Source organism: Populus euphratica, unplaced genomic scaffold (genome assembly GCF_000495115.2).
Source record: "Populus euphratica unplaced genomic scaffold, PopEup_1.0 scaffold496.1, whole genome shotgun sequence".
Lineage (NCBI taxonomy): Eukaryota > Viridiplantae > Streptophyta > Magnoliopsida > Malpighiales > Salicaceae > Populus > Populus euphratica.
The window spans coordinates 144,923-160,166 of record NW_011500373.1 but is presented as its reverse complement, the minus strand read 5'-3'; the positions used below and the strand labels follow the sequence as shown (position 1 = coordinate 160,166).

Sequence of the window (15,244 nt, the reverse complement as noted above, 5' to 3'; positions counted from 1 at the left end):
ATGACTTTTTTTTATTTTTTTATAATGAAAACAATGTTTTGATATTTTTAATTTTTTTTGTTGGGTTAACCTAGGTCAATGGGTGACAACCCAAGATGACCCTCTCTCCTTATGACTCGAGTCTTGACCCCAAGTTGGGTTTTAAAACTCGAGTGAAAAACCCGTTGATTTTTTTAATTTGTTTTTTATAAAAAAAAAATCATTTTCATCTTTTTAATTTTTTTTGGTTAGGCTAACCTATATTAATCGATGATCCAAGTTGACCTTTCTTACTTATGACCTAAACCTTGCTTCGTGATTCATAGCTATAGGGGTGCATTTAATTGTCACAAAAGAGGATTTAGTTGAGTATCAAGGAGTCAAAGAATTTTAGCCAAAATACCAAATGAAAGTAGATCACTTTTTTTTATTCCCGAGTTGGATTTTAAAATTATAATAATAATTTTTTTTATTCTTACATTTTTTAATTGAATAATTTTAGAATTAAGATTTTTTTACATGGATGTTTCGGGGATAAATTGTTTTTTAAAAATTATTTTTGAAGATATTTCTCTTTTATACTTCATGTTTTAAAAGTACAAAAATATATTTTAAAATTATCTAAAAGAATGTTTTTTATGTTTTTATTTTTATCTCTTTAACCAATCATGTTTGTCTATATTATCTTCATCTTTTTTGTCCCAGAACTGTAACATAACACTACCTTAACATTGCACCAAGGTTCATACTCCATACTCAATGGAGGTAATCAAAGGAAAATAAATTAATTGCATATTGATTTTTTTTTTAATTTCTTAGAGAGAGAAAAGAAAGAGAGGGAAGGGGTTGAAATTTTTTTGTTGTAATTACAAATTGAGATCTGATTTTTTTTTTAATTTTAAAATCTCATATTAGTTTTATTTTGTTATAAATACATATAAGTTAAGAATGATAAGGGGTTGAAATTATATTATTCAAGATTATGTTTTAGATTTGGGCGAAACTAAATTAGGTTGATTTTGGTTAAATTGTGTTCATAACAAGAAAAGAGAAATATCATTCAGGAGAGTGAAATTTTATTTAACTTATTTATCATTTATGGTGATATTACATGCAAAGATGGATTCCTTTTTGTTTGTCTAAATTTAAAAATTATTTTACTTTCGGATATAAAGTATAATTTTTTAAAAAATAAAAATAAAATAAAAAATAACTAAATTATAAAAGGTCATGGTAATTTTTCTCTATTTTTTTAATTGGGCTTTGGATACTTTTCATTACACTTGAATTATTGTATAAAAAAATATCTTCAAAAAATTTAATTTTTATTTAAATTTGAGATAATATAAAGAGCAAGCTCCATTTTACTACAAGATATTAGCATTTTATATTGGCATACCAAGATAAATTACTATAATTATTAAATTTGATATAAAATTAATCTTTTATAAAATTTAATTTATAAATTAACTTTATTTTAATAAAGTTTTAATTGAATCATAAATTATCATGATGAGTTAACTAAATTAAATAATTTCAAGTTAAGGTTGAATTTTTTTAACACCCAACCCTAGTTAGGAGGTGGGTTGACCGACTCCCGTATTGACCATATAGCAATGCCATGTTTAATAACGGAGTAAATTAATTGAAGTTGCAACATAGATATCATCCTAGCCATTAAATTCTGGCGTGAAAAAGAGGACAAAAGTCAAAAAGCTCCGGTAGTGAAATAAGAGTGAAACCCTACAAGATTGTTTAGGCTTCATGGCAAGAGTAGAGTAGCTTTAAAGGGGCTCACATGGAGTGCTTTTCCTTACTGGTATCTGATGCAAACAATCAACTTGTGTGGAAGAGAGTGTAGAGTGCCGAGCAAGAATGGAGATGGAGGGGAACAGCAACATGTTAAACTGCGGAATCGTACTTTTGGGGACCCACAACTTTTGCTTTGCCAGTCGCCTCTCCGCTTTTTTTTTCCGGCGCCGGCCCACCCTGCTTCCCTACATTAGCGTCGTACCTTCCTATCCTTTTTAACTAGTTAATTCATGGAACCAGTTCCTCTTCCCCAGGTCTTCTTTACTCATATCCATATTCTCGATTAAGGCCCACTGCTCTGTGATATTGCACGCTACATAAAAAGAGATTAGTTTTTTTTAAACCCAAGTTACCTGGCGGTTAAAAAAATTAGCCTAAAAAAATAAAAATAACAAAAAGTAAAAATTTAAAATATTTAATTAGTAGCACATAGGAGAGCTTATTTTAAAAAAAAAATATTGAAATATTCACATGTTTGATTGATGAAGATTATCCATAGTTAAATTGTAAAACCCATTACAAAAATATGAAATAATAATAAAATTTGAACTTATACTAAAATAAAACCTAATTATAGTGAGTCAAATATTGAAGGGCTATATATATATATATATATTAAAAAAAAATTACCTTAGCAAATCTATATTAGCATGGATAACATTTATGAGGGTTGTGACACTTGTTTTTGTTTTTTTTTTTATTTTTGAACACAAGAAGAAAAATGTAAAGGCAACTTTTTAAAATAACATGAATGAAAATAAAAATAAGTTCAATTAATTTAATAGAAGAAAAGACAACCTTAATTTAATAATATGAAAAACAATGTAAATCATGATGACTCTCTTAAATTTAAGTATTTTAAAATTATAACTCATAAAATCTCATACTCAAACTTAATCAGGAAGGTTAATTATCAATCAAATTAATATTGAATAATAAAATAAAATAAAATATCATAACTCAGGAAATCTTATATCTAGGTTTAATCAAAAGTGTCAGTTTTCAATTAATTTAATATTGAAGGATAAAAAACATCAATCTAAAAAACTTATAAAAGAGTAAAATTAACAAATAAAAAAATAAGTATCAGACCTGATTTAAAAAATTAATAAAGAATGAAATCGTAAAAAAAGAAAATTAATTTTATAAATCACCTAAATTTTTTTAAAAATAACAATAAAAAATACAAATCAAATCTAAGAGATGAAAAAAATTAAAAAATATATGAAATTGAAAATAATCTTCAAATTGAAATAATTTTCTCAAATTATAAAATTACAATTAAAAGAAGAAAAACTAAATCTAAAAGGTAAATAAATTGAAGAGTTGATGTGCTGAATCAAATGAGCCAAACTCGAGCCAATCACTATATGCTCATTACCTAGAAGGAAAAATAACATGGTGATGGATCAAATGATATAAAAAAAACACTACTACAACCATAAGAATCAGCAACATGGCACCCACCCAAAAATAGTAGAGCAATTAATATGCTTTATATGTGTCAATAATTTTTTTTTTAGTTGTACAAATACTAAAATCCTCTTAAGACTAAATGATAATAATTAAAAAAAAAACTACTATGAAATTATTACAAAACCCCTTAAGTCAACACCACAAAAATTTTATTGTAAGGGCAACAGAGTCAATACTATTTATTAAGAAATAAAAGTCCTATAAAGCCCCTGGAACCAAGGTTCTAATTAAAGCATAATATAATAATTTTATAGTTATAAAAAAAAAAAAGAATAGTGTTGCCTTCAAACAAATAAAGAATGACAAATTAGCCTCATGAAAAGACTTTTTGACCCCTCAAGTAAAGTTCATTTGATTTTTTAATCACGGAAAAATTCATAATTTTACTACTAAAATCCATGGTAATCTAAGGCATATCTACAATATTTTTACAATGAGGTTTAGGTTTTGGTAATCATCAATTCATTAGTAAAAGTTTGTATGGTTAGTATATCTTTAGTACTGTAGGAAAGATGTTTTTCAAAAGTATTTTCTATTTAAAAATCTATTAAAATAATTTTTTAAAATTTATTTTTAATTTTTTATATTAATATATCAAATATTTTGAAAAATATTATAAAAAATATCAACCTAATATTTTTTAAGTAAAAAATACTTTTAAAACACGTCTAAAAACATAAATTATCATATACTTTCATGTACTCACCGAAATGATGAGATTTTTTTAGTTTTGGGGGCTTTTTTAGAAAATCTTGCGCCAAAATAATGTTTAGCATCATTCTTATAATTGCTTTCAAAGGTGTTTATTTTTTAAAAAAAAATATCCAGAAACTACAAGTCGAAGTTTTTTGCAATGTTCTTTTTGTATGTGTTAGATAATTAGAATTGAGAGTTAGAGCTCCGAAAATACAGAGCAACAATTAGTATCCAATCACAACCCAAATTTAGTGTGCAAATCACCTAAACAAGGACGTGAATTGGCTAAGGTTTGAGCTTTCCCTAATGATAATTTTATTTCAAGTATTCAAAAGACCATCAAGTGGATACGGCGCATTGATGCACGCTCGTTACCCTCGCCAAATGTGTTAAAACAGCCGGCTTATACTTGGTGTATAATAGTATTTATTTTTTAAAATATTTTTTATTTAAAAATATATTAAAATAATATTTTTGATTTAAAAAAATTATTTTTAATATCAACACATTAAAATAATATAAAAATATTAAAAAATATTAATTTAAAACAAAAAAAATTATTTTTTTTTAAAATCACTGTTAAAACATAAAAACAAACTAATCCATTCAAATTCTTTCATCATTACCATTCGTTAATCTCCATCTCCTTAATGCCTCTGGGTCAGGGTGCTGCATGCTTTGAGCCATGCATGATCTATTATTGTGTACCGCTTTTAAGATAACAGCTACGTTCATATGGATTAACAACATCTGCAATCATCATCATGCATGCTATGATTCGGATCCTCCACAACTCAAAGCACAAAAAAAATAAAAAAAATCAAAGAGATTACTACATCCACCCATTGACACTCTCTCTACAAAAATCCACGCTTATGGCTGTTACAGGCAAGAACACACAAAACTCTTCTGGGATGAGAGCACTTATCAAAAGGATTGGTAAAAAGAGGAAAACCAATTGTAAAGGAAGAGAAAAACATGACAAATCACCATAGCCTCTCTTACAGATCACAAGAAAATCAGTCGTTAAGATTAAAAAGACAAGAACCGAGGATACTCCATAAAAAACCGCATCCACGCATGCTTTTGACACAAGATACTACGATATATTTCTGTGAATAATTCCTGTATAAATAATTTCTTAGAGATCGGTGAGATAAAATTGTGTGGAGTTTGCCATGTATGCCGGTTTAATGTTTGCCCACCAAGGTGATTTTCTACTTGGACAGTCACAAAGAATCCCTGCAATTAAAATCACAACACTACTACGTCAGGTTAATGAAAAAATAATTGCATCTAGAAAGAATTATTACAGGGATCTAATCTTCTGACTAAATTATGATTTTTTTTTTTATTGCATGCTAAGTCTACAGAGAAAAATAATAAAGAATTCTTTCCACCGTTTAAAATTGAATGAATAGACAATAGTGAATGAACACTAATTAATGTTGTCGATGAATAAAAGACTGCCGTGAACCTTGCCCTAGGGCACAGGAGAGAGCAATAAATAAGAGAGACAAAATTGTTGCATTATACAGTATTCTAACTGGAGAAGCTGCTTTGATTTCTTTTCTATCCTTTCTTTTTTGTTATTAATGTTTTAATAGATCGGTTAATCACTGATTTACGACATGAATTAGCTTGTCCATGTGTAAGCTTCTTGTTTCGCAAACTAATTTTGGTTATTTTTTAAATATTTTTTTATATTCAAATATATATTAATAATTTTTTTATTTAAAAAAAATTATTTTTAATATAAACATATCAAAACAATTTAAAAACACTAAAAATATATTAACTAAAAATATATTAATTTAAAGTAAATAAAAATAAAAAAAATTTAATTTTTTTTTAAAAACACTTTTAAAACATAAAAAACCTGCTTGATTTATATTTAAAATTTGTGTTTAGCATTGTATTAACTTTTACGGTTTAAAATGAATAATTTTAAAAATATATATGTTTAATTAAAATTGTTTTAAAATGAATTTTTATAATGAAAAACAGATATTCTTTAATGAACAACAAATTATTTTAGGTTCTATAAAACTAAGATCTGAAACATAATTATATATGAAACCAATACAAAAATAAAAAAGTTATTTAATTAACCAGAGATTTTTTTATATAGTTGGGTTAAAAAAAACTATCACCTACCAAATGGAAGAACTAGATCTGTATAATAATTTCCTGCATGAGATTTCGTAATAAATTATTAACATATTTGCTGTGTGAATGATACATTTTGCCTCTGCACCCTAGTTTTTATTTTCTGTTCTACCCTTATGTTCTCCAGAGATTTTTACACTCCATCTAGTTTTGTTAAATCAAGTGACATATATAAAAAATTTATATTTTGATTGATAAAATCAAATGAAAAGCTTAAATCAATGGAAATTTATCACAAAATAAAAAATAAAAACTGTAAAAAATATTCTTCTTTAATATTAGTTTTAAAAAAACCACTATTTAGAAATTAGAATTTAATAAAAGATTTGTTATCAATATAATTATGGATGAGAAATTAAGCCTCTTATGGTTAATTTGATGTTTTGGATGATATTGTTGAAAAATAAGAATAAATATTGGTTTGTTAGTTTTGTTATTTTTTTTCCTTCAATTTTTTTATTACTGCATGTAATTTCTTTAGATTCTCATTACTTTTTTTCATGTATAATTTTTTAAGAATATTTATAACTAAATTTTTATTTTTCTTTATTTCATAATAAATTTCCATTTGTTTAGTTTTTCTAATTCAAAATATTTTTGATATATTTAATTTCAGATAATTTATTTGAGTGTGCGGTTGCGCTGCACTTTTCCAAATTTTTAATTTTTTTTAAGTTTTAAATTAATATATTATTATTATTTGTATATGTTAATGTAAAAAAAATATTTTTTTAATATATTTTTAAATAAATAAAGCAATTACCATAATCCAGACCATATCGTTGTCATCAAAAGTTCTAGGCCCCACCATCCAGTGGCCCTACCAATTTGATAATATCCAAAATAAAACACCCTGACAAGGTTACCGAATAATTAAATGAAGGCGCTACAATTAAGAAAAGAGACACTTGGCAACCGATAAGTGGTCGCTAAAACATGAATTTTCATCATTATGCTTCCAAAAAAAGAAGGAAAAAAAGCGTACCTTTTTTTTTTTGGCGGGGGAGGTTAGTGTCTTTTCTACTTATTCCCTCCAAGTCCTAGAAAACATGCCCTTGAGCCTATTCTCGGAAAGTCTCTGCAATGCTTTCTTAGCACCAGCAACCTCCATCTCCGCCGAGTTCTGCAGATGCTGGCGAACTCCAGCGGCCAACAGCCTCTTCCTACACCCATCGCTCCTTCCACTCAATAACGCCTCCACTACCATCACCGGAAACTTCTTGTCAATGAGCTCACATCTAGGATCCAACATCTGCACCAATTTCATCAAACCCTTTTCATCCCTCGCCAATTCTTTCTTGTTCCATCGGACTGTCAGCAATGACAGCAACGCAAGCGCTCCTGCCTCTTGTATACCCACTGGCTTAGGTGACTCCATCAGCTTTACCAATGAACCCATGCAGCTAGAGATAGCTCGCTTATTACCATCACTAATTGATAAATTAGCTAGTAAAGATGCTGATATTTGCTGCGAAATTATGTTTCCATGTCTTATAAGCTCGCCGAGATGGACAATGAGAGCAGTTGATGATGACAGGATCTGAGATACAGAATCTGATACCGAAAGAGAGCTAATTGCACGTAAAACGTGTTCTATTGTACATGAAGTACTTGACAAATCCTGAATCAAATACATTAATCTCTGCAATCCCTTTTCTTGTATTATCAAAGTGCGAAAATACTCCCCGGAAGAGGCTAGTATTGCTACACAATCAGCTGCCTTTTCTTGTGCAGCGCTAGTACCTGAAACAAGCAAGTGAAATATAACTGGTACAACACCTTCCTCTGCTAAAGCCATCATGATATCCTCTAGTCCTGCAACATTTCGAATAGCACCCACTGCGTGAGTCTGTGTCACTTGTGATCCACATTGGCACGCTTCAATCAAGACTGAAACACCACGATATGCTGAAATAGCCCACCTATTATCAGGATCGTCTGTGATTGCTTCAATCGCAATGGCAGCCTTTTCTCTAATAGGCATTGACCCTGTTTCAAGAATCCTCAATAAATGTCCCAATCCTCCCTCTTCAAATATAATCTTTCTTGATTCACCGTCGGACGAAGCCAGAATTGAAACAGCCGAAACTGCTTGTTCTCGAATGGAAGGTTGATTGTTAAAATCAAGCAAACCAATCAAATACCCAATATTTCCTTCCTTGGCAACTAAACTGGCTAACTTTTGGTCTTCATTTAGGACCTGAAGAAGTGACTCCAATGCTGGCCTTTTGAACTCAGCACCACCGACTTGTAATCTGGTGAAAAGGTCGTGGATAAAAAAGACTAATTCCTCTTTGTTAGAACCGGGACCTGGATGAGACAGAATAATAGCATTGGATTGGTGAAGCACTCCAGATCTGAGAAGCAAACCGAGGTCGTGGAGGTGATTGGAGAGGGACGAGGAGGCGATATCAAGGTCGCTTTGAAAGAGGAGCTTACCGCCAAGGAAGGAACTGGTAGAAGAGCATTGGTGAGAGAGGGAAAGGAGGCGTTGGAGAGTGGAAAGTAGAGAAGGGAGAAGAGTCTGAAGAAGAGGGTTTTGGGGCCAGATAGGGGAATCGGAGAGAGAGGAAAGAGAGGACTGAAGAGAGGTTAGTTTAGGGCGAAGGACTTGCCACCGTCCAATGAAGGATTGGACGGTAATGGTGGACAGGAGGAGGAGGGAGAGAACGTTTGCTATGAGGTTAAGGAGTGTTTCCGGTGGTTGTTCTTGTGGTGGATCCGAGGTGGCGGTTGCGGGATGCATTTGGTCCGGCATCGGGTTGAGTCGATGCCAAATATTAAGCACATAAGATACTAGAGAGTGGGTTTGCTTAGAGAGAAAGGAAAGGAGAAATAGAAGTGGTAATCTAACATGACAGTTGAGTTCGGAAGAGATACGAGGTTACTGTTTATGGTTATTCATAATAATTATTTGTTAAAATGTTTTTTAATATATTAAAAAATATTTTTAATATTAATATTTTAAAATTATTTTAAACTACTATAAAAAAATTAATTTAAAATAAATAAAATAAAATTTTGACAAAAATTAAATTAAAACTCAAGAAACACCTTCTTCACCTTTTAAATTACCTCTTCATTATTAAATTAGGTTTAATCCAGGGACCAATTTGAAGTTTAATCTCATGTTTTATTTTGATATTGTTTGTAGGTTGACTTGGTCAAATTATATTAATTCTGTACGGACAGTAAATTTTGAAGAAGACCAGATTAAGTCAACATAGATTTCTTTTTAATTTTCATCCCAAAAAAAAGTTTTTATTAAAACACTTGTTTTGAGATTAAGATAAATACTATTTAAGATAAAGTTGGGTATTTTAATAGTAGTTATTTTATAAAATATTTTTTATATATAATTATATCAAAATAATATATTTTTTATTTTTTAAAATTTATTTTTTATATTAAAATATTAAAATAATTTAAAAACAATGTTTTCCTTGTCTTATAACCATGCTATTCATGAATTTTAAGGGCCGTTTAAAAAGGTAGTACAAACCATATTTAAAAAAAAATTAAAAAAATATTTATTAAAATTTTTTATATATATTTTATATCATTTTAATATATTAATCTCAAAAATAATTTTAAAAAAATTTATTTAAATTTATTTTATTATAAAAAATATTTTAAAAAACAACTACGAACTAATAATTTTTTCCATCTTAATTATTATAATGGCTTTTAAGTCTTGATTTTGAATTAAAAATGGAAGTGTTTGTTATATTCTAATTGCTATCAATTGCTGCTTTTCCTTTTCCTTTCTGACGAATAACATGGGCTCCCAGCCCTTAGAAAATTTGTAAAAGCTGAGCTGACTAGGAAAGGGTACTGGAGAAGCTCGCTGCCATGCTAAACAGGTCAGAAAGTCTATGCCAAAAAATAAAAAGTCAAGTCATTAAAGAAATTCATTATTTTTCTGCCCGTAAAGTTTGTGACGAATTTGGAGGATTTTGTGTTTGTTCATTGGGGGAAAAATGGAGGTCTTACGAATGACTTCATGCGGAGTTTCTTTTTAAAAAATAAATATGATATTACTAGCTTAAGTATATATAATAAGTTTATTTACATAACATTAATTAGTTTTATAAAATTCTATTTAAAATAAAATAACTTTAAAATATATAGAATATGATATCAAGACAAAGATAATGGATGAGATATATTTGTAAAACACATAAAAATATAGAATAATTATATAAGTATTCATTTTACCTAATACCTTTATCAAAATCAAGGAATAAAACAACATTAAAGTTCGTATGAGTAGCGTATTTAAACTATGTAATATTTCTAATTTATTTTATTATATTTCTAGCAACATTACGAGCGAGGACCCCTGTAAAATCAAGGAGGAAACTCAATAGACATTACGAGCAAGAACTCCTTTAAAATCAAGAGTAAAAATATATCGTGAAAAATTAAGACTTTCTATTTAATATTTAAAAAAAACTAGGAATTTTAAAAATAGCATAGTTTTAGAGATTCAAATAATTAGTTCATTACACTTAATAAAATAACAATATCAGTCTTAGCATATCATTTGTAATGAAAAGTTACCTTTACGATGTATCTTCTCATAAGTTTATTTTTTTTATTGTTTTTGTTTTATATTTTTTTGTTTAAATTTATTTTTGATTATTTAAATTTTTTTTATGTTGGTCCCTAAAAATAAAGTTGATTTGATCCTTTGCAAAATCTTGGCAATTTCCTTCCTCTAAAGAAGTAAATTTATCTTTCAAAAAAGAACAAAAAAAAACTTTCAATGTCGGTCCAAAATAAAAGAGACTTATAAAAAGAGCTAAAAATAAAGTTCAAATCTTGCTAAATTCAACAACGATTTATGCATGAATTTAATATTCTACGTTTTGCTCACCATATAAGACAAGGTTGTTAATAACCTATCCATCGGTATATACACACCATAATTATATCAAAAGCTAAAGAAACATGAAGTAACTTGTAGGCAAGCAAACATTTTATTATTTTTTTAATATATTAAATCTATATTTTATAGTGTAAGTTTATATCCAAAATCAAATGAAATTCTTGAAGAAAAATATATTTTTGTATTTTCTAAAATAAAGGAATTTTAAAAAGTTTTGAATTTTGTTTTTCAAATTTTAGAGAAAAATCAAGTATTTTTTAATATCAGTTCCATATTTTAGAATCTAAATTTGCAATCTAATATTAGACAAAAATATTAGAAAATGAGGGGCCTACAAATAATTCCAAAATGATCACCGAAAGTTTTTACAATTTTTTTAAGATTTTTTAAGAAATGTTTGGCTAGACACTAAAATAAAAAAAATTAAAACTAAAGGGTAAAATAATAAAGCGTATTTAGCAAATATACTTTTAACATAAAATCAGAGACAATAAAAATATCTTAAGGCCATGTTTGACAAAATTACCTTAAAGACCCAAATATAGTACTATTCTTTAAGTATTCTTTAAGTATAAATAGGTCATGCTAAACATATATTTAAGTCTAAGTTGGGCTTGGCCATAACAACATATGGCGGGCCTATATGTATATAAGTGGGTTGTACCTAACCCAACCATACGGGCTGGGCTGAAACAAGAATCCTGCTCGTTCTTTCTTCTTTGCTAGCAAATACTGGTAGCAGAACATGAATTATTTCATGTTTTGCGTTACATCAAATATAAGAAAAAAAAAAGAAATTGAAGTGCTTATTTGGCCTAAGGATGATAAATGGTAACTTATGGTAGCTTAGTCGTTAATGGTGGTGGTTGGACATGGAGGACAGGTTGGAGGTTCACGGTGGGGCTATTTGGGTTGTTGTATTGGAAAAAAAAAATAATATTGACTCACAGTTGTAGTGAGGCAATGGTTGATTATGGTGAATACAATGTTAGTACTAGTTTGGGTGTGGAGGAACTTATGGTGGCTATTAGCATGAGACTTGAAGGAACTACTAGAAGTTGAAAGAGAAGTCACTCTAAAAGGGAAAAATAGTAGTGGGATTGGTAGGGGGTGTTGTTTGCTAGGTTGGATGGAAAAAAAAAAAAAAGGGTTGATAAAAAGTGTTTACAGGCGGTAATTTTTTAGTTTTTGGTAAAGATAGGAAGTTGAGAATGAAAAAGGGTTTATTATAAGGGTGCTATTTTTTCTGCTTTTTTTGCTTTGGTTTTGCTTTATTTTTTCTAGTGCCATGATCTTTTTTACTTTCTTTTTTCTCCCTCTTTATTGCACAAAATTCTCCTTTATTTATAGGGCATGAAAGAAAAATACAAGGTATTTTTTAGGCATGATTTGTGACTATTAATTTACTTGGGAATAATCACAATTGTTGCCCACAAACCAACAACCTAGTACTATAAAATCAAACTACCAAAGTTGGTTAGGTTAGATTTTAGTTGTTTATGACAATGGCTGCAGGGATGCAAACTGGTGAAAAAATGGATTATGTGTAATACAAAGTCAAAAGATGAGGATAATGTGTCTTTTGTCTTATTTAGAGGAGAGATGAAACATTAAATTGTATTTAAAAATGGCTTGACTGATAGCTTTTCTCGTATAAACATAAGAGATGACAAAACAATGTTAGATAACATGTCGTTAAGGCACTATTTTTTTTTTTAAAAAAAGCTTTCATTGACCAAGGTGACATTATTTTGATAAAAAAAGAAAGAAAAAAAAACATGTCATTTTGGTCAAAACAACACTAAAACACACTGTTTCATTTAAATAAAAATGATGTTGTTTTTAGGTTTTTGACTTAAATTAGATCTTTAGCTCATTTTTAATTTCAACCCCTAATATTTTAATTTATTCAATTAAGTCTTCAATTGAATTTTCATTCTAAGAATAAATTTAATTTCACCCCTACTAATCTTTAAAATGATCCCTTGAGTTTAACATCTTTTTATATAAATCTATCTAATAATCATTTAATTTAATCTTAAATCTGCATTGTCTTTCAATCTTGGGTACAATTAGGTTTCTAGTTTTTGTTTAAAATCTCAATTTGGTCCCTCCATGCAACTGAAATCTTTTTTAGTTTGCTCTTTCAAAGTTGCCAGTTTTTTTATTTTTTGTTATTATTTTTTTTATTTTAAATAAAAAGAATAATTTTAAGGAAAACCTAAATTTGAGTTATGACAAGATGATAAGTATTCCCTTCCTTTATTATACTTATTATACCAGCACTTTCATGTGTAAATTAATATTCCATCAAGTACATATCGATTACTCCATTTTAATAATCATAATTTGTGTTTTAAGACATTTTTTAGCCCGCTCCATTACTATTGGTTTAATCTCACATTAAAACCCTGATCATTGTGGCTGACTTAATTTTATATCATAGCCCTTGTTATTACCGTTGACTTAGTTTTTTATTACATCCACATTCTCATAACATTCTTTCTTTACACACCAAATAATTATGCAAAACACTTCTTAACTAAAAATAAGTATGGTGATGAAGATATGCTTATAGCTCATCTAGAAATGCTTATTTCATTATGGGTTCCTTTTTTGATATCACCTTAAATTTCAAAAGAATATCCTAAATCAATACACAATTTTCTTTGATCTATTTATCACTTCTACTAAAGCATATAGTCACCTATTTTTATAATATAATTTAATGATTAATCATATTGCTTTTTAATGACTAATTTAGTGTCCACTACTTTTGCATATTAATTATGCTTTAAGCAATTCAATATTTATCATTGTATCTTTCCAATTTATTATTAAAGGATTAATGACGAATACATGAGTACTTTTTATAACATTTAGTTAATCTTCATCAAGATTGACAAGCTCCCATTTAATAAGTTTATTTTTCTTCATATAATTTATCAAACACCTAATGTGTATTGAAACTAAATCATTCATTACACAAAGAATATACATACACAACCTCCTAAAAATATAACAATCATGTTTTAACTCATTATAAATTAATTTACAATCATTCTCAGAATTTATCAAACGCATGATGTACAATTACATCATATCATCACTTGCATAAAGATTATATATACCCAGCATTCCAAAACACATCAACCATGATTTAACTCATCACAAGTAAATTTACAAATGATCACAATAAAAATATTCATACAATTCATCATCATAACATATAATTAATATAAATTTATGCTCTAATTTTGGAAACCATGGTGTCATGAGTTTTTGGCTCACTTACCACCACCATAGCCGGCTATCCATGGATTTGAAATTCATTGGTGGTTTCTATCGTATCAAATTTCATTGTAATTCCAATATCAAATCTTTAAGAATTCAATCAAACTAATAATTTCATCATTAGTTTCAACCAACTCAAATACACCTTTCTCTTTACAATAAAAACAACACTTAGAGATATCCATTTTTTTTTTAAGTTTGAAAAATAAAAGTGAAATAAATTGAAGATAAAACCTATTACCGCTTATAATTAACTCAAATTTTAATGGGTTTTGGTTATGAAGTTCAAGAACAACCCTTTTCTCCAAATTGATATTCTTTTTCTTTAAGTGCCCAAATCATCAAATTTCTCTCTTAATCCTTCTTGTTTAAATTGATTTTTTATAGAGTTAGTAACTCACCCACAATCACCCATGGATCTTCATTGAAAGAAAAGAAAAATAAATACAAACTCTCTCATTCATTCTCAAGTTTAAAGGTCATCAGTTTTATAAGATAAATCAATGTATTTTTGTTCTTTAATTTACTAATTTGCCTTTAGTTTTATATCACACATGCTTATTTTTTTATCAAGTTTTCAATCGTTTATATTTTTTATAAATGTTTATTACTACATTTGGTCAGGGTTTATAATTTCTTTTTTTTTTATAGGATTTTGTTCATAGAATTGATATTTAGAAGTCATCCACCTAAGGATTCTTCTAAGTTAGGCTAAGGTGGCCTACTAGAAAAATCCCCCCCGCTTTCAAATTAGTAGTTAGGTCTTTGTTCGTTGCCTCTTTTTTTTGTAAGGAAGGATGATTTACCAAGATGTGATTCAAGTTTTTTTCTCTTTCACAATTGATGTTGTTTTTATTCTGGTAAACCATATTTTTTTTTTCTAAGACTACCTCTAAAGACTAGGTTGTTTCTACTGTTTAATCGCTT

The 15,244-nt window shown here is 28.2% G+C and overlaps 1 protein-coding gene across 1 annotated transcript; it reads right to left on the bottom strand.

Moving 5' to 3' along the window:
- Positions 1 to 4,776: 4,776 nt before the first annotated feature.
- Positions 4,777 to 8,982, bottom strand: LOC105114163 (uncharacterized). The gene is made up of 2 exons (XM_011010631.1): positions 7,120 to 8,982; positions 4,777 to 5,205 (listed from the first exon to the last, which is right to left on the bottom strand). The coding sequence occupies exon 1, from the start codon at positions 8,888 to 8,890 to the stop codon at positions 7,157 to 7,159; it is 1,734 nt and encodes a 577-aa protein (XP_011008933.1). The 5' UTR covers positions 8,891 to 8,982; the 3' UTR covers positions 4,777 to 5,205; positions 7,120 to 7,156.
- Positions 8,983 to 15,244: the final 6,262 nt, after the last annotated feature.

Coding starts and splice junctions, on each gene's coding strand:
- LOC105114163 (XM_011010631.1), bottom strand. CDS start 8,890: ATGCCGGACCAAATGCATCCCGCAACCGCCACCTCGGATCCACCACAA.